This window comes from Triturus cristatus, chromosome 3_1 (assembly GCF_964204655.1).
Source record: "Triturus cristatus chromosome 3_1, aTriCri1.1, whole genome shotgun sequence".
In the NCBI taxonomy this organism is placed as follows: domain Eukaryota; kingdom Metazoa; phylum Chordata; class Amphibia; order Caudata; family Salamandridae; genus Triturus; species Triturus cristatus.
This window is the reverse complement of record NC_140583.1, coordinates 130,589,562-130,613,497: the sequence shown is the minus strand read 5'-3', so window position 1 is coordinate 130,613,497 and position 23,936 is coordinate 130,589,562. Positions and strand designations below refer to the sequence as shown.

The 23,936-nt window shown below is 48.4% G+C and overlaps 1 protein-coding gene and 1 long non-coding RNA gene across 2 annotated transcripts in view; one reads left to right on the top strand and one right to left on the bottom strand.

The window, feature by feature from the left end:
* The window catches only part of LOC146859823 (uncharacterized), a 69,742-nt gene extending 66,983 nt beyond the window's left edge, over positions 1–2,759 (bottom strand). The window contains exon 1 of the long non-coding RNA XR_014979057.1: positions 2,700–2,759. This is a non-coding gene — a long non-coding RNA (uncharacterized LOC146859823). The remainder of the gene's footprint in view (positions 1–2,699) is intronic.
* The window catches only part of LOC146859822 (guanylyl cyclase-activating protein 2-like), a 61,484-nt gene that overhangs the window by 15,806 nt on the left and 21,742 nt on the right, over positions 1–23,936 (top strand). The window contains exons 3-4 of the mRNA XM_085646295.1: positions 2,772–2,880; positions 23,762–23,897. Coding sequence (XP_085502421.1) covers positions 2,772–2,880; positions 23,762–23,889 — 237 coding nt within the window. The 3' untranslated portion in view covers positions 23,890–23,897. The remainder of the gene's footprint in view (positions 1–2,771; positions 2,881–23,761; positions 23,898–23,936) is intronic.

The following is a 23,936-nucleotide window of genomic DNA, read 5'->3' as shown; positions in this document are numbered from 1 at the left end:
TTCCACGTGAAAGGCCTTTACGGTCTGCAAGACCGAAGCATCTGACGTCAGCTGTGCCCAAGCATCCTGAAAGGCCGCTAAACGACCCCCGACACGCACTTGCTCCGCCTGCATGACACTTACCGCTTGGTTGGCCACCGCCGGAGTTGTTCTTGAAGCCACCGCGGCCCCGGAAACGTTGACCTCTGGTAGGGTAGAAGTTGTTGTAATTGGCCGAGGAGTTGTATGCCCTCGCCTGGAACCTTGTCCCCTGTTACCAGTCTGCCAGTCGCGGGGCCCCTACCGCGACTGGCCCCTTGGGAAAAATGAGTTTGAAAAACTCTTTTAATGCTGGATTGGGCCTTGTCTAATGAAGTGGAAGTGGCTACGAACTTTCCCAATTCCTTTACGAAAGGGTCCCCGAAGAGGCCCCCTTGAGCCACAGCGCCGGCCTCGGAAGATGCTAAGTCGCCCAATTTTGGGTCGAGTTTGATCAACAACGAACGCCGGCGTTCTGTTGATAGGGCGCAGTTTGCATTCCCCATGAAGATTATCGCCCTTTGCGCCCAGTTAGACAGCACCTCGGGGGATATGGTAGAACCCGTAACTTTTGCTTCCTCCGCCATATCTAAAATTTTGGTCATTGGACCTATGGCATCCAAGAGCTTATCCTGGCAGGATCGCCAGGATCGATCTATTCCCTTGCGGGAGTCTTTCACATATTTAGCAAGGAAGGTAGCCATTTTCAAATCTAACTCGGGCGTCAGGGCTACCTTCCCCTCGAAAGTGGGGCGTGGACACTCCGCTCTGAGACATCCCCGTGCTTCTTTCTCGAGAGGCTTGCGGAGGCGTCCCGCCACGAACTTGGCCACCTTGTCCCCCGGTGCCCAGGCTGCAGAGCGCGGATGCATAATCTCATCTGGGTCCAGCATACCTGTGTCATCCTGGGGCAATGTGACCGTGGAACTGGCCGGACGCCAAGAACGCGAAGACCCCTCCTCATCGTCAGTATCTACCGGAGAACCTCCGGCCTGGGACGGGGAAGAAGGGGCGGTAGAAACTGCGGGTTCCGGCGGTGGGGGAGGCGCGGAAGGAGGGGGACCAGACTTAGCCAAGAAAGCATTCCGCAAGCGTTTAAAGGCGTCCTTGTCCACCCCTTGTGCCTCTTCTGCGCCGCCCTCCCTATGTACTTTCTTGGGGGGCTGGCCCCCCTCTTCAGGTAACGGGCCTGGCGCGGGGTGAACGGCCCCCAGATGAGCCTGTGCCAACCTAGCGCATTCCGCCACAATGTGGTTAGACAGGCACTCCTCCATAGGGGCTACCATTTCATTCACACACCTGAAGATAGAGCTATCTACCACCTCAAAGAAATCATCATCCAGAGGTACGTACTGTGCTGCCTCTTCTTCCTTATAATAGCTCCCCTGCTCCATCCTGCCCTCAGATATCCACTAGGGAGTGCTTCAATACCGGAGAAGTGGAGAACTTCGTGACAGGTAGGCAATCGCCAAGGTCAAGGCCAATAGGGGTATCAGCCACTACAGACCAAGTCTTTAGTAGGAATAGACGTGGACCGGCAGCGCCAGATCAATTTTGGGCAGCTCAAAGAACTGCAAGACTCAAACTGCAGCCCAGCCGCTGTGGGTGGCACACAACACCCCAAGCGCGCAGGCCCTCAGATGCTGTCCAGGCCACACCGCCACTCAGCGCGCTACGACCAAACAGTGCACAAACCTGCCATCAGGCAATTAAGGAAGCTCAGCAACCTCCGTGGAACATATGGACCCCTGGTGGGGCGTAATATATTGAATTTCGGGACAAAATACGGACCTCGGAGAAGGTTCTGGTATGGCGGCAGGGGGACAGGCTCCGGCAGACTCTACTCTCCCAGCGCGGCTCCCTTTGAAGAGAAAGCCGTGCTGCGAGAGCAACGAGACACACGGGCTCCCCCTGGCGGACAACAAAGGCCGCCGCAGGTGGGCCGGCCGCGAAAGGAGCGAGTTGAAATGCTTCCGCCGCCGTAAGGGACTCTGTACAGCAAACAAACAAACGCCAACAATAATTGCGAAACACTCGTGTCCCTTAAACCAAGGCCCACCACCACCAAAGCGTTATCAAGTCCTGAGCACCAAGCACATAATTCCCCAGAAAAAAGGAAGGGACTTAACTGGCTGCGCAGCAGCGAAGAAAGAGGAGGGCTTCACAGAATGAAGGAACTTTCTAGGATTTATGGACAGTGTAGAAGGACTTGGTTACTGTGTTATCCCATGGACTGATGGGAGTTGATGTTTACGAGACAAAAAAATGTGGATTGTTTTGCGTTGTGACCAGAGGTTGTTTTCTGGATGTTTTGAAAGAAAAAGTCACTTTTTAATGCTTTTCTGGCTGCTGCATGTTTGTCATTGATATTAAAGCGAAGGAAGAAAAGCATAATCGGAGCCTCCGGTCCTGCCATAGAATCAGGTTCTCCTGTACCCCAAAAAAATGCCTTGTGGAATGTAAGCTAGTGCTCCTATAAAGCCCTCTAATGCCTCTGGACACTAGGTGAAAATGGCAAAAAAAAACTCGTAGATTGTCAGGTTGCCGAAACTCACAAGGTATTGTCGCCCTGGAACATCCACTCCCTGCCCTGGGAGGACATTCGTTATGCATGAGCATATTATGAGAAAAAACAAACACATTTGAATACTCAGACATGCAAACGGCTATGCAAACCTGACCTCTTTCTGTTTTCTTTTAGCTGTCCAAGCTGATATTGTGTGTGGTCACCCTGTAGTCCTTTTCTCCTGCAGGCCATTTTCAATGTGAAGAAAGGCTGGCGGAAAGACCCAGACGTCCAGGCGCTGACTGCAGACGAGGTCTGCGAAAGGATCTTTCAGAGCGTGGATGCAAATGGAGATGGTAATCAGGATGTTTCCCCCTATCTAATCATCTTACTTCTATCTTATGGCCACAGCTGAGGCGAGGGTGGACAGAGGGAAAGAGTGTGCTCTGCAGATAAACACAGGGCCCACAAAACCCATGTACTAAAGAGCACAATCGAGAGAAACGGTAGTGCTGCACATTTTGGGAAACTCCTAGCGCTAAGTCATGAGTAAAGTATGTCTGAATTGTAGTACATCTGGGGGTTGGGTAAAAATGCAACAGACACCAATAATGATAACCTGGAAGAAACTTACAACTTGGGTCTGATTCAGAGTCTAGCATCAAGGGTACTCCCTCCCAAAGACAATGGAGTACCCTCTCTGCCATACTGAAGTGCAACCCACCTCATTTAGAGTCATGCAGAACTGAAGTATACCCTGTCCCTGAAATACACCTCTGACAGCCCGACAGGGTAAGGGCCACTGGAGGCTTGGCTATTTGACTGCCCGCCCGATTTAGAGTGAGCAGTCAAATGTCTAGTTTTTACTGTCAATCCCAGCCAGGTAAAACCTTTCGCTAAGGGGCAATAAAAACTTGTAAATGCCCCCACACCATGAGAGAAATCTTCCTTGATGAGGGAGTCATTGTTTTTATTATTTTCTTTACAACCCTTTTTTAGATAATATTTTTGCATTTGTAAGCGTGTTTGACAGGATCTCAAAATAACATCCAACTCCAGGATTCTAGGCAAATCTTACATACAATTACCTAAAACAGTTGCAATGCTTGCATGGTGAAATATATAAGGCAAAACCATCTTTAGCAAAATGCTGGGGCCTATCTACAAAGGCATTTTGGAGTACATACAGGAGCACTCATGTAATGCTCTTTTACAAATGTTACATACGTTGGTGCATTGGCCCCAAAACCTTTAAGATGTCAAGGAAATAGGAATATTCTGGACAGGCACCAATTGGTGTGAAACCAATCCTAGGTTACTTGTGTGCCGGTTCAGGGAGGACCTGGCTTGGGAGTACAGGCTGGACTGTCCCCATTGAAGCCGGGTCAAGAGTGATTTACATATGGATGAGTCCAACCTGAGATGGCAATGACAGGTTAGAATGCTACGCCGAGCGATTGCCAGTGGTTAGATCTATTGTATGCATTCCTCCCATCACCATTTATATGTTTGATATTCAGAAAATAGATTCATATACATTTAGTTCAAATAGAAAGGACAGGGCCCCTTTGCACTGTTATTGATAAGGAGTTGGACGTTTCGGTATGATTTACAAAGGATTGTAAGAGTACCGAAAAGAATACCGCTGTAAGACTTCTTTCTGTACTTATACATTATTTTCCATATCAACCCATAGACTTGATGCTGATGTCCAATTGACATTCTAACGGTTGAGGGTACATCAATTGTATTTCTGTAGAAATGTGTTCATCTTCATTTTAAATACCTTACCTTTTGTGATTGTAAATAATGTGTTATTAACAATCATGAAAGTAAAAAAGAGAACAAATCCTATAGATCCTAGCACCATCAGATGCCAAGACTTGAGTCTGCAAATGTAACTGTGGTTAAGTAAATTCCAAAGAAGATACCATTTCCACAGTGTGATGATAAATGTTTGTGAACTAAATAATTGGATCAACATTGGTGTATTTGTTTGTTGTATACTTGTTTCTGTAACTTTGTATATTGTTTTGAGGTTCAAATCACAGAAAACTGTCCATACGGGGCATGCCAGCTTCCAGTAGTAAATAAAGCAGGGGCCCACACAAGTCAAGGAGTTAAGACCCGTGGCCTAGACTTTTCCAGGGAAACTGAGTAAGACACTGGGGATGGGGGGGCACTACATGTACAAAAAGTACAGCAAAATCATGCATTCACAATCACTCAGAGCTGTCCGTTAGAGCTTTTCTTACAACTACCGTCATGACCTTTTAACCTCTTGGATGTGATGTCAACAATTATCCAGTGCATGTGTCAGCCTTTGACCATCACTGGGAAGGTAAATAGATGCCCCACTGGTGCTGTGCACCAGAGAGATTCCTTTACTTCATTTTTAGTTGGAGCTGCTCGAGGAGAGCTTCCTGAGCAGCCAGAGCCTTACTTTTACCATTACTGTAATGGCGATCAGCACACAGGGCGTGCTTACCTCATTACAGTCAATTGAAAGTAAAATTAACCGAAGGGCTTGATTTACTTTCACTGCATCAGTGCTTGAGGGCACATATCTTAGCCCCCCCCAAGCACTGATTGGGGTGGGAGGGGTGTCATTGGAAAGGGGAAACACTCTTTTTTCCAATGCTATTCCGGAATGGGGAGCGTCATGTGCGAGCAATTCACACACTAAGCACCAGGGATTTGGGGAGGGGCCCCTAAGGCAAGAACTTGTCTCCCCAGGGGGCAGTGGGATTATAAGATGAGAGGGGGTAGTGGCAGTAAGAGGGGCAGTGGTTGTGTAGTAGAGAGATGACAGGGTTGGTAGAAGTGAGTGGGAAAGATGGGTTGTATTAGAATTTTTGTTGTGCAATTGTGTGTCTTGGAATTGTGTGGTATGGTGTGGCATTATGTAGTTGAAATATGTGGCATGGTGTGCTGTCGCATTATGTGGATAGTAATTAAATGGTATTAAGTGTACTGAATTTATTTTGTCAAATTGTGTGTTATGGAGGTTATTATGTGGAATGGTATTGTGGAGAGGCATCTTGTAGAGTTCATTTATGTGGTGTGCTTTTACATTTTTTGTGGCATGATGTGGAAATTTGTGGTGTGTATTATGGGTATATGGTGTGTTGTGGAATTTTATTGTGTTTTTGAAATATGTTGTTTGGTGTGGAATTATGTGGTGTGTATTGGAATTGTTTCGAGTTGAATTGTGTGCCTGGTAATCTGTGGGGTTGAGTGAAAGTATGCTTATTAGAAGTTTGTGTCAATCAATCAATCAACATTTGTAGAGCGCACTACATAGCCGTGAGGGTCTCAAGGCGCTGGGGAGAAAACTGCTACTGATCGAACAGCCAGGTCTTGAGTCGCCTCCTGAAGGTCAGCAGGTCTTGGGTCAGTCGTAGGCTCAGTGGGAGTGTGCCCCAGGTCTTGGCGGCGAGGTGAGAGAAGGACCTCCCACCGGAGGTTGTTCTTCGGATGCACGGGACGGTGGCGAGTGCGAGGTCGGCGGAGCGGAGCTGGCGGTTGGGGATGTAGAAGGAAAGCCGTTTGTTGAGGTAGGCTGGGCCGGTCTTGTGGAGTGTCTTGTGTGCATGGATGAGGAGCTTGAAGGATATCCTCTTGTTGACGGGCAGCCAGTGCAGGTTTTTCAGGAGGGGGGGTGATGTGGCCGTGGCATGGTACGTCGAGGATCAGTCATGCCAAGGTGTTTTAGATGCGTTGCAGTCATTTAATGAGCTTGGTCGGGCCCCCGCATTTCCATAGTCGAGTCTGCTGCTGACGAGGGCCTGGGTGACTGTTCTTCTTGTATCTGTTGAGATCTACCTGTAGATCTTGCGGAGCATGCTGAGGGTGTTGAAGCAGGAGGAGGAGACGGCATTGACTTGCTTGGTCATGGAGAGCGTTGAGTCGAGGATGAGTCCCAGATTGCGTGCGTGGTCGGTGGGTGTCGTAGCTGCCCCCAGTGCCGTCGACCACCAGGAGTCGTCCCAGGCTGAAGGGTTGGAGCTGAGGATAAGGAACTCCGTTTTGTCCGTGTTCAGCTTCAGTCGGCTGGTCTTCATCCAGTCAGCGACGGCCTTCATTCCTTCGTGGAGGTTGGCTTTGGCGGTGATGGGGTCCCTGGTGAGGGAGAGGATCAGTTGAGTGTCGTCAGTGTAGGAGATTATTTTGAGGTCGGGCGACGTGTGCGAGTGGGGCCATGTAAATGTTGAACAGTGTCAGGCTGAGGGAGGAACCCTGGGGTACGCTGCAGATGATCTCGGAGGCTTCGGATCGGAATGGGGGGAGGCAGACACTCTGGGTTCTGCCAGAGAGGAAGGAGGTGGTTAATTCCAGGGCTTTGTCTCGGATCCCTACAGCGTGGAGGTGTGTGCGTAGTGTGCGGTGGCAGACGGTGTCGAAGGCAGCGGAAAGGTCCAGGAGGATGAGGGCCGCGGTCTCACTGTTGTCCAGCAGTGTCCCGATGTCGCTGGTGGCGGCGATGAGGGTGGTCTCGGTGCTGTGGTTGCTGCGGAACCCTGACTGGGAGGGGTCCAGGATTCTGTTTTCTTCGAGGTATGGAGTTAGCTGTCTGTTGATGATCTTCTCGATGACCTTGGCCGGGAACTGGAGCAACGTGATGGGCCGGAAGTTCTTGAGGTCTCTAGGGTCTGCCTTGGGTTTTTTGAGTAGGGCGTTGATCTCGGCGTGTTTCTGGGAAGATCGCGGTCTCGAGGGAGAGATTGATGATGTTGCGCAGGTGGGGTGCGATGGAGCTGCTGGCTTTGTTGAAGATGTGGTGCGGGAATGGGTCTGACGGGGAGCCGGAGTGGATTGTGCTCATGGTCTTGATGGTGTCATCGATGCTCACGCTGGTCCAGGCTAGCAGGTGGTCGTGGTTGATGGTGTGCGGAGAGTCTGTTGTGTTGCTGTCTGTAGGGGCTGTCTGGGTGTTGAAGCTGTCGTGGATGTCTGCTATCTTGCAGTGGAAGAAAGTGTTGTGGGAGTCGCGCGGGGCTTGCGACGGCGGGATGTTGTTGGTGTTGGAGCTGGAGAGTTCCTTTACGATGTTGAAGAGCTCCTTCCTATTGTGTGCATTGTTGTCGAGGCGGTCTTTGAAGGAGGTCCTCTTGGCAGTCCTGATGAGGTGATGGTGGTTGCAGGTGGCGTCCTTGTGGGCTGCGTGGCTGTCCGGAGTTTGTTCGCTGTGCCATTTCTTCTCTAGTTTCCAGCAGGCTCGCTTGGAGGCGAGGAGTTCTGGGGTGAGCCAGCTGGCCCTCTTGCTGGTGTCTCTCTGGGGGGGTTTCTTCAGCGGGGCGAGGGTGTTGGCGCAGTCGTCGATCCAGCGTCTGAGGCTGTGGGCAGTGTTGTCGGTGTTGGAGGGATTGGTGGGTGGGCTGAGAGCGAGGTTTGCGTGTAGTTGGTCTTTGGTGATTTTTTTCCAGCCGCCACGAAGGATCTGTTGGGAGCGGTGGTGTGGAGTGGGTTTCTGGAAGGAGAAGTGGATGCAGCGGTGGTCGGTACAAAGGAGTTCGGTTGTGTGGCTGAAGGCGACGTGGGGGCTTGCAGAGAAGATGGGGTCAAGCGTGTGGCCGGCGGAGTGGGTAGGCGTTGTGACGAGTTGCCTCAGTCCGAGGTTGGCGAGGTTATCGATCAGGGTTGTCGAGTTGCTGTCGTTGTTGTTCTCCAGGTGAAAGTTCAGGTCTCCGAGGAGGATGTAGTCGGTGGAGGTCAGGGCGTGCGTGCTGATGAAGTCGGAAATGGAGTCGCCGAACTGAGGTTGGGGCCCGTGGGGTCTGTAGATGAGGGTGCTTCTGAGGGTGGAGTTGGGGTCTGTGTGGATCTGGAAATGCATGTTTTCGGCGGTGTTGAGGGTGGAGTAGGGGTCTGTGCTGGTCGAGACCCTGATGCTGTTCTTGTGGACGATGGCTATTCCTCATCCGACTCCGTTGGTGGGGTCTCTGCGGGTGATCTTGTAGCCATCTGGATGGCTATGGCGATGTCGGGTGCGGAAGATTCGTTCAACCAGGTCTCTGTCAGGAAGGCGATGTCCGGGGATGATGTGTCGAGCAGGTCCCAGAGCTCGACGGCGTGTTTGCGTGTGGAGCGGGTGTTCAGTAGGATGCATCGGAGGTGGTTGAGGTCTTTCTTGGCGGGTTGTTCGGCGGCTCTGAGGCTGGTGTAGCTGCAGTTCCGGCAGGTGAAGGGACCGTGTGTGCGTTTCGGGGCGTCCTTGAAGCAGGTGTGGGTCCGTCTGGGGTTGAGAGCGTGGAGTGAGCTGGCATCGTAGCGGTGGTGGTCGTCGTGGCGGATGCGGGGACCAGGGGTTCTGGCGCTGGGCGCGGTCCGGGCGCAGACAGGCGGAGCTGTGTGGTGGGGGAGCGATCTACCAGCAAGGTCAAGATGTGGAGAGCATTTATGTGGATTGTTGGAATGTGCATAGAGTGCATTTATGTGGGGTGCATTTATGAGTAGGTTGTAATTATGTGGAGTTTGATTATGCTGCAATGAGTGATATTATGTGGAATGTAATTGTGTTGTATGGTGTAAAATCGTGTGGCATTGAATTGTTGGCATCATGTGGAAATATGTGGGATGGTTTGGAGTAGTATTATGTGGTATGGTGTGTAGTAGTAGTGGTGTGGAGTAGTATTATATGGTGTGGAATTATGTGGCATGTTGAGAAGCTGAATTTATTTTGTGCAATGCCAATAGGTCTTGCTTTTGTGAGAATTAGAGCTATTGGCATTGTAAATGAAAATGTATTTTACCCATGTGTTATGGAGTAGAGTGGATGTATGTGGTGTGGAGTGGAATTATGTGGGTTGGATTGGAATTGTTTGTTGGGGAATTGTGTGGTGTAGAGTGAATGTGTGTAATGGAATTATGTGGCATGGTGTGCAATGGAATTATGTGGATAGTAATTATGTAGTTTTGAGTGTATTGGAATTATGTGGACTGGGATTATGTGTTGGAAAGACTGAAAGGGCTGGGGCATTGTTAGTAGAACGGCATACCCTGCTTGACGTGCAACTCACTGCCACTGTAAAAGGAGAAAACTGTGGTGCCTTATAACATAAAATACATGTTACTGCGTTGGATGTACTGGATGGGCTGGGACAGTGTCAGTGGCATGCTTAAAGCGCAGGTCACTACCACTGTAAAATGCAAAAAATATTGTGGCTTTTAACCTCTTCAGTGTCCATGACGAGATAGTCTCGTCATGGAGCATGGTTGCGCTGTGCCCATGACGAGACTATCTCGTCATGAACCCCACCCACTAGTGCAACGCCCGGCACAGGAGGGGGAAAGGGCGTGGCACTGAAGGGGTTAAAACTAAATATGCTATACGTCTGTGCCTGCACACAGACCACACATAAGGAGGGTTGCATAATCTGTAATCAGTACTTGTACATCATATATTATTTAATGCAAACACTATATCTCTTAACACAGCTGTTTGCTACCATTCATGAACCGGAAACTGTCACGAGGCCAAGTGACACTGATAGCAGGCATTGTTGAAGGCAAACAATCTGACTTTAATGGACTAACACTTTGAAATTGCATTTGTACCCGACTTGATTTGTGTGTATTAGCTCCATACCTCAAAAAATGAACTCAAGCACTAGTCAAAAATACTTTCTCATCATTAGCAAGTCATGTTGTGGGCGAAGTTCTGAAAGTACTGCCATTTGTAATCAAGCCTTCCTGTTTGACACAGGCACTCTTGCAAATGAATTCCAAAATATGCTTTTATCCTTAAAGAACGACTTAAAATTAGATTTATTTCATTTATTTATGTCCTGCTTTTTAGGAACATATCTATTTCTGTTGTTTGCACACATTCAATATTATTGTAGGAAAGCTCGATTTCCCATTTAGAAATAAAGTGAATAGATAAGCGTTGGGCAAATCAGTTTGAAATGAAAATGTTTCTCTTCTGGGCAGAGCTGGGAGAATTCAAAGTGGAAAACATCCATTAAAGTGTTGGTGTCACTGTAACATATGGTCATTTTGGGCAATTCACAGTGTTTAGGGCCCATATCCTGTGGAGACTTTTATAGTGCATGATAAGATCGCTGCAGACTATGGCGCGAGCCAGCCTGGTTTCTTTCTACATTGTCACTTTCATGTTCACAACACATGATTGAAGCTTTCAACCTATGTCTCAAGTACTATTCTTGAAGAAAACAAGCATTTGCAATGCATTAGGTCTCGCATTTACGCGAGTTTGAGCTATTGACATTGCAAATAACAATGCCTATTGGCATTGCCATTTACAATGCCAATAGATTTAACTCGTGTAACTGCGAGACCTATTGCATTGCAAATGCTTGTTAGTGTAAGTAGCATGCATAGCTGGAGACCAGAGCTGGACTGAATCAATGAAAGAAAAGCCTAAACCAACGCTGTAATGTGTTGGAAAAATACCACTTTAGTACCATCAAAGGGACCTATGGCAGATGGAGGACAGTGCTAGCACGAATTACGCAAGACGTTACTTTATCAACACGTTGCATCACTCCCTTCAAGGGTACTCGAAAAAGCAAGTGAAGATGCCTGTCAAACAAGACAAGCAGGAAGTGGGATAAGGGAGGGGGTGGCAAATGGCGTGTACATTTTGCGGGCGCTTTTGACGCCACTGGAGTCAAGCTATCCTGGCTGATGACGGCTGATAGCCAGAAACCGGTCCTAGGATGCTTGATTCCGGTCCAGGGAAGACATGGCTTGGCAGTTCGGGCTGGACTGTTCCCATGAGGCACAGGGTCAAGACTGATTTGCATATGGCCATGTCTGAACTGGGGTGGCGTAGTGGGCAAAAGAACGATGGATTTAACCCAGATCTCTTGACTGGGGGAGAATGTCTGCATTGTCAGCATTCCGTCCATCATTTGGTTGTTGTAACGCTTTTCGCCCTAAGTGGGATGGGTATTCCCAGACGTGGGACCCGTGCTCACTACGCCACTGGAGTCAAGCTATCCTGGCTGATGACGGCTGATAGCCAGAAACCGGTCCTAGGATGCTTGATTCCGGTCCAGGGAAGACATGGCTTGGCAGTTCGGGCTGGACTGTTCCCATGAGGCACAGGGTCAAGACTGATTTGCATATGGCCATGTCTGAACTGGGGTGGCGTAGTGGGCAAAAGAACGATGGATTTAACCCAGATCTCTTGACTGGGGGAGAATGTCTGCATTGTCAGCATTCCGTCCATCATTTGGTTGTTGTAACGCTTTTCGCCCTAAGTGGGATGGGTATTCCCAGACGTGGGACCCGTGCTCACTACGCCACTGGAGTCAAGCTATCCTGGCTGATGACGGCTGATAGCCAGAAACCGGTCCTAGGATGCTTGATTCCGGTCCAGGGAAGACATGGCTTGGCAGTTCGGGCTGGACTGTTCCCATGAGGCACAGGGTCAAGACTGATTTGCATATGGCCATGTCTGAACTGGGGTGGCGTAGTGGGCAAAAGAACGATGGATTTAACCCAGATCTCTTGACTGGGGGAGAATGTCTGCATTGTCAGCATTCCGTCCATCATTTGGTTGTTGTAACGCTTTTCGCCCTAAGTGGGATGGGTATTCCCAGACGTGGGACCCGTGCTCACTACGCCACTGGAGTCAAGCTATCCTGGCTGATGACGGCTGATAGCCAGAAACCGGTCCTAGGATGCTTGATTCCGGTCCAGGGAAGACATGGCTTGGCAGTTCGGGCTGGACTGTTCCCATGAGGCACAGGGTCAAGACTGATTTGCATATGGCCATGTCTGAACTGGGGTGGCGTAGTGGGCAAAAGAACGATGGATTTAACCCAGATCTCTTGACTGGGGGAGAATGTCTGCATTGTCAGCATTCCGTCCATCATTTGGTTGTTGTAACGCTTTTCGCCCTAAGTGGGATGGGTATTCCCAGACGTGGGACCCGTGCTCACTACGCCACTGGAGTCAAGCTATCCTGGCTGATGACGGCTGATAGCCAGAAACCGGTCCTAGGATGCTTGATTCCGGTCCAGGGAAGACATGGCTTGGCAGTTCGGGCTGGACTGTTCCCATGAGGCACAGGGTCAAGACTGATTTGCATATGGCCATGTCTGAACTGGGGTGGCGTAGTGGGCAAAAGAACGATGGATTTAACCCAGATCTCTTGACTGGGGGAGAATGTCTGCATTGTCAGCATTCCGTCCATCATTTGGTTGTTGTAACGCTTTTCGCCCTAAGTGGGATGGGTATTCCCAGACGTGGGACCCGTGCTCACTACGCCACTGGAGTCAAGCTATCCTGGCTGATGACGGCTGATAGCCAGAAACCGGTCCTAGGATGCTTGATTCCGGTCCAGGGAAGACATGGCTTGGCAGTTCGGGCTGGACTGTTCCCATGAGGCACAGGGTCAAGACTGATTTGCATATGGCCATGTCTGAACTGGGGTGGCGTAATGGGCAAAAGAACGATGGATTTAACCCAGATCTCTTGACTGGGGGAGAATGTCTGCATTGTCAGCATTCCGTCCATCATTTGGTTGTTGTAACGCTTTTCGCCCTAAGTGGGATGGGTATTCCCAGACGTGGGACCCGTGCTCACTACGCCACTGGAGTCAAGCTATCCTGGCTGATGACGGCTGATAGCCAGAAACCGGTCCTAGGATGCTTGATTCCGGTCCAGGGAAGACATGGCTTGGCAGTTCGGGCTGGACTGTTCCCATGAGGCACAGGGTCAAGACTGATTTGCATATGGCCATGTCTGAACTGGGGTGGCGTAGTGGGCAAAAGAACGATGGATTTAACCCAGATCTCTTGACTGGGGGAGAATGTCTGCATTGTCAGCATTCCGTCCATCATTTGGTTGTTGTAACGCTTTTCGCCCTAAGTGGGATGGGTATTCCCAGACGTGGGACCCGTGCTCACTACGCCACTGGAGTCAAGCTATCCTGGCTGATGACGGCTGATAGCCAGAAACCGGTCCTAGGATGCTTGATTCCGGTCCAGGGAAGACATGGCTTGGCAGTTCGGGCTGGACTGTTCCCATGAGGCACAGGGTCAAGACTGATTTGCATATGGCCATGTCTGAACTGGGGTGGCGTAGTGGGCAAAAGAACGATGGATTTAACCCAGATCTCTTGACTGGGGGAGAATGTCTGCATTGTCAGCATTCCGTCCATCATTTGGTTGTTGTAACGCTTTTCGCCCTAAGTGGGATGGGTATTCCCAGACGTGGGACCCGTGCTCACTACGCCACTGGAGTCAAGCTATCCTGGCTGATGACGGCTGATAGCCAGAAACCGGTCCTAGGATGCTTGATTCCGGTCCAGGGAAGACATGGCTTGGCAGTTCGGGCTGGACTGTTCCCATGAGGCACAGGGTCAAGACTGATTTGCATATGGCCATGTCTGAACTGGGGTGGCGTAGTGGGCAAAAGAACGATGGATTTAACCCAGATCTCTTGACTGGGGGAGAATGTCTGCATTGTCAGCATTCCGTCCATCATTTGGTTGTTGTAACGCTTTTCGCCCTAAGTGGGATGGGTATTCCCAGACGTGGGACCCGTGCTCACTACGCCACTGGAGTCAAGCTATCCTGGCTGATGACGGCTGATAGCCAGAAACCGGTCCTAGGATGCTTGATTCCGGTCCAGGGAAGACATGGCTTGGCAGTTCGGGCTGGACTGTTCCCATGAGGCACAGGGTCAAGACTGATTTGCATATGGCCATGTCTGAACTGGGGTGGCGTAGTGGGCAAAAGAACGATGGATTTAACCCAGATCTCTTGACTGGGGGAGAATGTCTGCATTGTCAGCATTCCGTCCATCATTTGGTTGTTGTAACGCTTTTCGCCCTAAGTGGGATGGGTATTCCCAGACGTGGGACCCGTGCTCACTACGCCACTGGAGTCAAGCTATCCTGGCTGATGACGGCTGATAGCCAGAAACCGGTCCTAGGATGCTTGATTCCGGTCCAGGGAAGACATGGCTTGGCAGTTCGGGCTGGACTGTTCCCATGAGGCACAGGGTCAAGACTGATTTGCATATGGCCATGTCTGAACTGGGGTGGCGTAGTGGGCAAAAGAACGATGGATTTAACCCAGATCTCTTGACTGGGGGAGAATGTCTGCATTGTCAGCATTCCGTCCATCATTTGGTTGTTGTAACGCTTTTCGCCCTAAGTGGGATGGGTATTCCCAGACGTGGGACCCGTGCTCACTACGCCACTGGAGTCAAGCTATCCTGGCTGATGACGGCTGATAGCCAGAAACCGGTCCTAGGATGCTTGATTCCGGTCCAGGGAAGACATGGCTTGGCAGTTCGGGCTGGACTGTTCCCATGAGGCACAGGGTCAAGACTGATTTGCATATGGCCATGTCTGAACTGGGGTGGCGTAGTGGGCAAAAGAACGATGGATTTAACCCAGATCTCTTGACTGGGGGAGAATGTCTGCATTGTCAGCATTCCGTCCATCATTTGGTTGTTGTAACGTTGATGTTCGCAGTGGCTGCGCGGCTCACTGCGAACATCAAAGCGCCCGCGAAATGTACACGCAGGCTGCCAAATGGTGCGCGCGCCCTGAGCACATGCACTGTGTGAAAGTGATCGCGATCGCGATCAAACATCAAAGCGGCCGTGCGGCCCGCGAAAATGAAAGCAAACGAGTGCTTTCAGGCCTCCAAATGGTGCGCGCGCCTGGCCGGCGCACATGCACTGTATTTGGAGGCCTGAAAGCACTCGTTTGCACTTCCAGATCCCCCATTTACAAAACTCTCGCGAGAGCAACGCTAAAGCGCTGTCTCAGGCGAGACCTAAAAATCACCATCCAGCCAGTCTGCCAGTCAGCCCACGTCACAGTGAGCCGCCCAGCAGGCCAGCTACTAAAAACGTTACGACGTTACCGGCACTTTTCCTTGATCATGCTCGAGAATTTCATTGCCACGTAAAGTGCAATGATTAAAACCCAGCTGACCATCCTCTCTCTAAATACCACCAAATGAAATGCTCTTGATCTGAGCCAAAAGTATGAAAAACAACAGCACTGCAAACGCGTGCAATTTTTTTTAACTCTTCTGTCTTTATACATTATCAAATGGATCTCTACAGAGATCCTCCAAACATTACAATTCTTCACATTGCTTATCATTTTCACACGGAATACAATAACCCACGACGAAACAAACCTATAATACAATATGGACCGCTATAATAACTTTTCTAGTTCCTCATACTACATGAAAATAACGGCGACTAAACAAAATTAATGACATGAATAAATGTAATGCTATATTACCAAAACATGTATACACCTAAACATATTTCTGATTCTTAATGCTTAAAAAGGTTGTTTTTACTCATTGCAATGAAACGAAAGTGATTGTGGCTCTGCGTTGGTTTCTGGGTATGCAAATTCGCGATCAAACATCAAAGCGGCCGTGCAGCCCGCGGATGTGAAAGCAAACGAGTGCTTTCAGGCCTCCAAATGGTGCGCGCGCCCGGCAGGCGCACATGCACTGTATTTGGAGGCCTGAAAGCACTCGTTTGCACTTCCAGATCCCCCATTTACAAAAGTTCTCGCGAGAGCAGCGCTAAAGCGCTGTCTCAGGTGAGACCTAAAAAAGAGGAAAGAAACAACACCAGGGATTGAATAGATAGCTATACAATTACTGCACACTGGGTCATGCAGGGTGATTTAGGAATACGTGCTTGCTTGATACACGAAATGGAAAGTGTTTCAACCAAAGTGCAGTTTTAAATATTTTGCCAAGGACGCCCTGCTGCCCCCAAGTCTTGCTGAAAGGCCTTTGGTGGCGGTTATCAGTCACAAGAAAAGAAACTGTGTATCTGGGGCATACAGGCACGCCTCTTTCTTAAATTACTTCAGTCAGAGATTCAATCAGGTCTCCTTGTTATCATGCTCTGTAAACATACAGTCTGCGATTTAAACTCCTTGATGCTGCGCATTCTAAGAGCGGCTGACAGAAGATAAAAGTGATATTCTTACATATCAATCCCTTTCACCAAACACCAGGGGTAAATGATGCTGTCAAACCTCAGACCCCATTGGAGTATTTTGTTATTTAATTGTTAATTAAGGAGTTTTGCACTGGACTACATTTACCCTGCAAGAGATGTTCATACCGTAACAAAGGAAGTATTTTTGTTATGTTTAGCATGCACCTACCAATATCACAAAAATGCTGAAAGGAACTACGAAGGAACAATACTTCAAACTTGGGGAGTGGGGAAGTGGGTTCGAGCCTTGGCATCGGCTCTCCCCGTGAGTCGTTTGTTATTATTTCCGTTGTTGTTGGCATCATCATCATCACCAGTGCAGCAAGTCACGAAAATAGGCGGCCCTGGTGCCTTCTTTAGCGCTGGCACTCATCTTCCTTGGTATCTGCTCTACAACAGGTTTATCTGTGAGGAGCGCGGAGAGGGTGATGGAGGCCATTTGAAGCCTGTACTGCGTGCAGCCGGCTGAGCTGGGTGAACTGACGTAATACCGTCACAGTGGGCCTTTAACAGATTCAGACCACATCTGTGCGCTACGCAAATACGTATCATATGAGACACCTCTGCACGCTGAGATACAGGCACTACTGGGTCCGGCTACCTTCACGCCTTGGCCATCACCGCTTATGTCCATCTGTGTGTAATGTTTGTAAACAGATCGAATCAGGTAAAAGGACTGCAGCCCATGAGTCTAGGCTGGAGGCTTTTCTTTAACCCGTTAGCCAGTGCCACAGGTCCTCAGAGGCTGCACTGGACCCCTCTGCTTCGAGTCTGAGGGGCTCCTCTGACAGGGATACAGTGGGCACCAGTACCATCCCCATGATGCCCCAAATATGTGGTGAACAGTCTTCTGCAAAAGAGTACTGACATGGAGCAGTGAAAAATGCAACTTCTATAGCTAGTAACTCGCTCAGCTGTGCGTGAGGAGTCTGCCTTTCATTCCAAGGCAGAAAGGATAATACGGTGCTCTAAGGTGAAGTGGCAGAGAAATTCCTGGAATAATGTGGTGCTTTCCAGTATCATGATAAACACACCCCAGGAATAATGCGGTGCTACCCATCGTGTGGCAAACGCACTTGTAGAATAATGCGGTGCTACCCATAGCGTGGCAAACGCACTTGTGGAACAATGCGGTGCTACCCATAGCGTGGCAGACACAATCCTGTAATAATACGGTGCTACCCATAGCGTGGCAAACACACTTGTGGAATAATGCGGTGCTACCCATAGCATGGCAGGCACAATCCTGTAATAATGCGGTGCTTTCGGTACTGTGACAGACTCACCCATATATACCTGATTTAACTTACATTTTGCCACAGAAAAAACTGGACCACTATTGGTGTTTCCACCGAAGAACTTAGTTTTAAAACTATAGAAACAAGCATTTGCAATGCAATAGGTCTCGCATTTATAAGAGTTTGAGCTATTGGCATTGTAAAATTACAATGCCTTTTATTTATGTTTTGGTTTTAAAACAAATAAAAGCCATTGTCATTTACAATGTCAGTAGCATAAACTCGCATAAAAACAGTGTGTGGAGTGCAGCAGTGTGCGGTGTGCAGCAGTGCGCGGCGTGCAGCAGTGTTCGGCGTGCAGCAGTGCGTGGCGTGCAGCAGTGTGAGGCGTGCAGCAGTGTGTGGCGTGAAGCAGTGTGTGGCGTGCAGCAGTGTGTGGCGTGCAGCAGTGTGCGGCATGCAGCAGTGTTTCATGTAGCATTGTGCGGCGTGCAGCAGTGTGTGGCGTGCAGCGGCATGCAGCAGTGTGTGGCATGCAGCAGTGTGTGTTTAGAAACGAGAATGAAGTTAAAAGTAAATTTACGTTTCATCATTGTCATCTAATGACTTCGTTATGAGAACTGATGTACCCTGTCTTACTTTGAATACTTCAAAGAAAAATCATCTACATAGCAAAAATCTTTCAGAGAATCAGAATGTGTACCCATTTCTATTAGTTTAATGTTTTGGTCCCAATTACCCAGACAGGGACAAAGCAATAATTAAAACAAGCATTGGCATAGCCAATAGGTGTCGCTTTTGGGACCTTATAAGTGTTTAGTCATGCAACACGTGATGTTGTTGCACCAAGGATATTGTGCTGCATAACTAAATACTTATAAGGTCCCAAAAGCGAGACCTATTGGCTATGGCAATGCTTGTTAAACACGTTGTCACATTACAGTTTGGTTTAGCTCGATATTTTTCGGTATAAGGAGGGTCACTTGATGACTATCAGCGTGAAAAATGTCTTTCTCGCAGGCAATTTTGTTTCAGAAATGAATTTCTGAACTTTTCCCATAAGGTTTCAGTATATGTTTTGTTAAAACCATGCTGAAGACATTACAGCACATTCCAGAAAGCAAATGGCATGGTATTCTCAGTCACTGGAAAGTAATTTCTAGAAGATAATTGAAGCCAGACTGTTAATATACCACGGGCAATGTTTAAAGAAAACAATTTTTTTATAGAGGTTGTTCTTTTAACATCAAAGTGACGTGCCAGGATTCTACATTAAACAAGCGCAAGCAAAGCCAGTTGTCTAACTTTACTGTGCCAACAAGTGCGAAAACAACATGGATATGGTGTGTTAGTAGTTATTTACTGGGGTTGTATGTGAACGTCCAGTCTGCCTCCAGGCCTGGTTTATGATGTCAGCATAGAACCTTCAGGGGGAAGATTCCTAATCTCGGCAGTTGGAAAGAGGCTTTGGCGTGGTGAGGAGTGGGGGAGGGTTACCTGTGCATTCGTGCCAGTTCGTACCAATAAAACTCTTACTTTTCTACAGTGTGGACTCAGACGTGCTGCCAGGATTCTACATTAAACAAGCGGAGGTCCAGACAAACACATGATTGTGTTCAGTTTGCACATGATTGTGCACATTGTTTTTGCACATGATTGTGTTCATTGTTTTTCGCACATGATTGTGTTCAGTGTTTTTTGCACATGGTTGTGTTCAGTGTTTTTTGCACATGATTGTGTTCAGTTTGCACATGATTATGCTCAGTGTTTTTTGCACATGATTGTGTTCATAGTTTTTTTGCACATGGCTAATAGACTTGTGAGTTTTTTTCTTCGTTTTGTCTTTTTGAAGGGAACTGTTTCTTCATTTGAACTAGATGGAGACTGTTGGTCCTGTCTGCACTGACACCTCCAAAGCCTGCTTCTACCCTGGGGTCACCCTGGATCCCAGGCTGTTGAGTAGGTCAGATCGAATCCGAAGCCAAGAGTGACCCTCACCTGTCCACAGAGGACACATCCACGGATATCTCATTACAAGTGGAAACAGCGCCTGGTGTGGAGGAAGTCACCCAGTGATGAGTGGGTTCTTGCTATAAGGTTGTGCTCGTCTGTAGGGCTTACTATAAAGTAAAGTTGTAGTTTCAGTTACGTTTATAGACTCTTCACTAGTGCCCTAATATGGATGTAGACATTTTTTTAACGTCATTATATGGAACCCAGCCTACTGCAGGCCAAGAAGCGCTTGACCCTGAAAGAGCAGCATTTGTATAGCAGCGCCTGTTTCTGGTCTAGTTTTTTAATGCGCATCTCCGCCGCGGCGCGCGCGCTGTCCAGTTCTTTGAAAAGATGCAGGCCATAGTGCTAATGAGGGAGTTAGGTACAAGGTTCTCTGACAGTGATGTATAACAAACGGGTTTTGGAATCCTCATAAATGTGCATGCCTCTCTATATACGTGTCTGGCTACCGCTGCACTGCATGTATGGTAAAGTTAGGCCCCTGGACGCGTCCTCTCGGCGCAAGGGTAATCGGACCACTCTGCATGGGGCGTGTGGGTGAGACAAATGTAGTCACTGTTGCTGTTTAAAACACGACCTGAAAATTGGACTGGGTTCGTGAAAGCCACATAAAAGGAATCTTTAATCCATATTTGGAAATATGATATGAATGTTTATTTAACCTCCCTGGGATCAGGGCCAGGCGCAGGAGCGTGTGTACAGTAGGGATATTGCTGCCAAAGCTGGGGAAACGTTCATTTCGGGTTTCCGCCAGTTGTACTCAAGCCAGATGGCTGGAGATGTTGTGGTTTCTAATATATGTTGTGGAAACCGGGGTGTCAGGCCAGTTGTGTGACTGCGCCTTGCGTCACAACCTGAGGACACCGTTGTACGTTTGTGACATTTCTTGCAGTTTACAAAGCAGTTTTAAACAGTTGTAGGAGAAGGAAAATGCCAAAATTAGGTTTTGCGGTAAAATTCTGTATTTGCAGCTCTTGGTCTGTAATCTTTTAAAAGGTTAAACACATTGTGCATCAATTCCATGCCTTTCTCGTGGCCTTCCTCTTGGCGAGTGTGCTGTGGGTGAAAGATCGACAAGCCAGCTAGCGGCATATCTGCTCTTGATTGGGAAGACAATGTAGGGACTTCCTCGTTGGGCTCAGCACACACATTGGCTTTGTAAGCGCGGAGTAGATAAATCGGTCAGTGTCGAAAACACGTGAAATTCAATACGGGCAGGAAGTGGGAGGGGGCGGCAAATGGCGTGTACATTTCGCAGGCGCTTTGATGAGAACATCAAAGCGCCCGCGAAATGTACACGCAGGCTGCCAAAGGGTGCGCGCGGATGGAGCACATGCACTGTGTCAAAGCGGCCGTGCGGCCCGCGAAAGTGAAAGCAAACGAGTGCTTTGAGGCCTCCAAATGGTGCGCGCGCCCGGCCGACGCACATGCACTGTATTTGGAGGCCTGAAAGCACTCGTTTTCACTTCCAAAACTCGCTTACTATAAGTCTCGCCAGAGCAGCTCTAAAGCGCTGTCTCAGGCGAGACCTAACAAAAAAGTCAAACAATGGTACACGCGAACATAAATGAAAGTCACCATGTAGTCATGAATTCCGCTGTCTGTCTGTTTCTAAAATATGCCTCAACGCCTCAGACCAACTCATGTAACAACAACAGCAGAGATATACACCGGGGAAGGCACTTTCAGGTGAAGCAGCAAAGAGAGGAGGAACAGCTGGCAGATAAGAAACGGAATGCAAGAAGAACGGAACAGACAGAAAGCATGGCAGTGAGGAACAGAAAGTGCAAGTAAACAACAAAACAGAATGACAAGCAGTGAAGGGGGTTGGGGGGGGCTTTGGGTTGGCAAATGGTGACCTGGATGAGGTGGTGGGGGCAGGGAAGCAATGTTGAGAGAGGGGGTTGCAGAGATGGGTGAAGGTGCTGCACGGGGGCCGGAACAATTTACTGCACTTAACAGAGCTTGAAGCAGCGCGACTAAAAGAATTGAAAGAGTACCTAACAAACAACCCATAAAGATGAAAGCGTACAGATACGGGAAGTTAGGCGCTGCTGAGTGGGAGGATACCAATGCCACGAAGGCGGGAGAAAAAAGAAGAGTTGACAAGCAGCCATGAAGCATTTTTGAGGGACAGACAAAGGAAGGAATGACAGTGCATAGGTGGGATGTAGAGCCACAGAAAAGATTACAGCTGGTCTCGTAGAGACAGCGCATGCGCTGCCTAAACTCGACCTAAACAAGCATTGGCATAGCCAATAGGTCTCGCCTTTGGGACCTTATAAGTGTTTAGCCATGCAACAGTTGCATAACTAAACACTCATAAGGTCCCAAAAGCGAGACCTATTGGCTATGCCAATGCTTGTTTTAACTGCTGCAATATATTGAAGCCTCACGGAGAACATCAAAGCGGCCGCGAAAGTGAAAGTAATCGCGGTAAAACGCGACGCGCGCGCCCAAGCACATGCACTGTAGCTCTAGGCTGGCCTGGTAGCACTTTTTGGAGCCCTCACAAAACATCTCGCCAGACCAGCGCATGCGCTGCCTAAACTCGACCTAAAAAAGGGTTAAAAACCTTTCCTATCCTTTTGCACCCTTCACACTTTGAGAGACTACACATAATCCAGATGCAAATGTCACTGTGAAAGAAGTGTCTGAGGGTGCAACAACAAATATTGCTGTTTAATGCCTTTCTTTCCATCCTAGGAAGAATATCTCCTTAATGTTTAAATACCAGGATGACGGCCTGGGTTGCTTTCTTCTTTAATATTTGCTGCCTTTTGTAAACTGAATTCATTTCTGCTGATGGCAGTTTTTATTTTATTTGGTGTCTATGCAGTGCGTCCCGGCCCTGCTTAGCTCACCGTATTTGAAATATTTTGATAGAATACATTAAATCCATGTACTGTGCTTGCTAGAAGGTTTCCTGTTTCTAAACCGGATTGGGCCTGCCAAGTAGCAACAAAGACACCTGAAAAAAGTTTCTTTTGACCTCGGATGTTCAGAGCAATTTGTTGCCATGCGAGCATCCGCTGCTCCCTGAAGAAGCTTTATCAGTCCACAGCTCCAAACTCCAGAGGCCACACTGGATCTGAGTTGGTGGAACTAGGAACTAGAAAGAGTAAGGAAGACTTGCCCCCCCCCGCACCCCATCCCCCCCCCCCCGTGGTATGTTCCTCCCCTAGCTTTGACATAACAAATGACCATGAATGCACCAATCCTTGGCACACTGATCATAAGCCGGGTCAGCTAGAGAAGATATGTATGAGCTGGCCTTCCTCTATGAGCAGTGCCATGTGTGCAGTAACAGGATAGGTGCACATATCTTACCCTCAGATTCATAACCCTACACATTCCCAACAGGTCAAACGTTAAGCTTACATTCTTCTCCCATCCATGCAAATTTGTCTGGCTTACCGCAAAGTGAACCAGATCTGCACAGCGCCTTGAGGCCAAATCAGTGGTAGCTAGATAGTGCAGTTTGCTAAATATAAATCAATTCCTAATGTAGTGAAGAAAGAGACAAAAAAGCAGCAAGGAACACAATTAATTGAACTAGTCGCTTTTGTAAACTGACTAGTCACATTTGATATATTTCTTCTGGGACTTTTGTATTCACCTGGATGCTGTATACTGCTTTCTTTTACAGGTAGGTTTGAGATCTTGTGTATGCAATAAGGAGCACATGGGCAATGCATATCGTAGGGAGCATTTATGGATGCTAGGGGCCTAAATTAAGAACGATGTCTACAGGACAGTCAAATGCGGTAGGGAAAGCTGTTTATTTATTGATGAATGAGAGTAATAGCAGCAATAATTCAGGTCATCAACGTAATTGACCAAATTTGATAGGAGAAGAAACGTATTGATATATAATTGAACCTCCTAGTAAAGTCATATGCTGCGGGGGAGGGGGGGGGGATCATTCAGTCGTATTGTGATGTCAGCAGCAAAAATGACAAATCGTGACTAGAAGCGTATTGAGTGTGCAATAACCACAATTATATTTTTTTAGGACAGCTTACCTTACATGAGTTCGTCGAGGGAGCCCAGAAGGACAGCTGGGTTTTAAAGATGCTTCAGCTGGACACAAACCCGTGCAGCTGGGTGATGGAGCAGAGGCGGAGGAGTGCGCTCTTTTAGAATTATGTGTAAGAGTACCAGATGCTTCATTTCAAACTCTACATGTA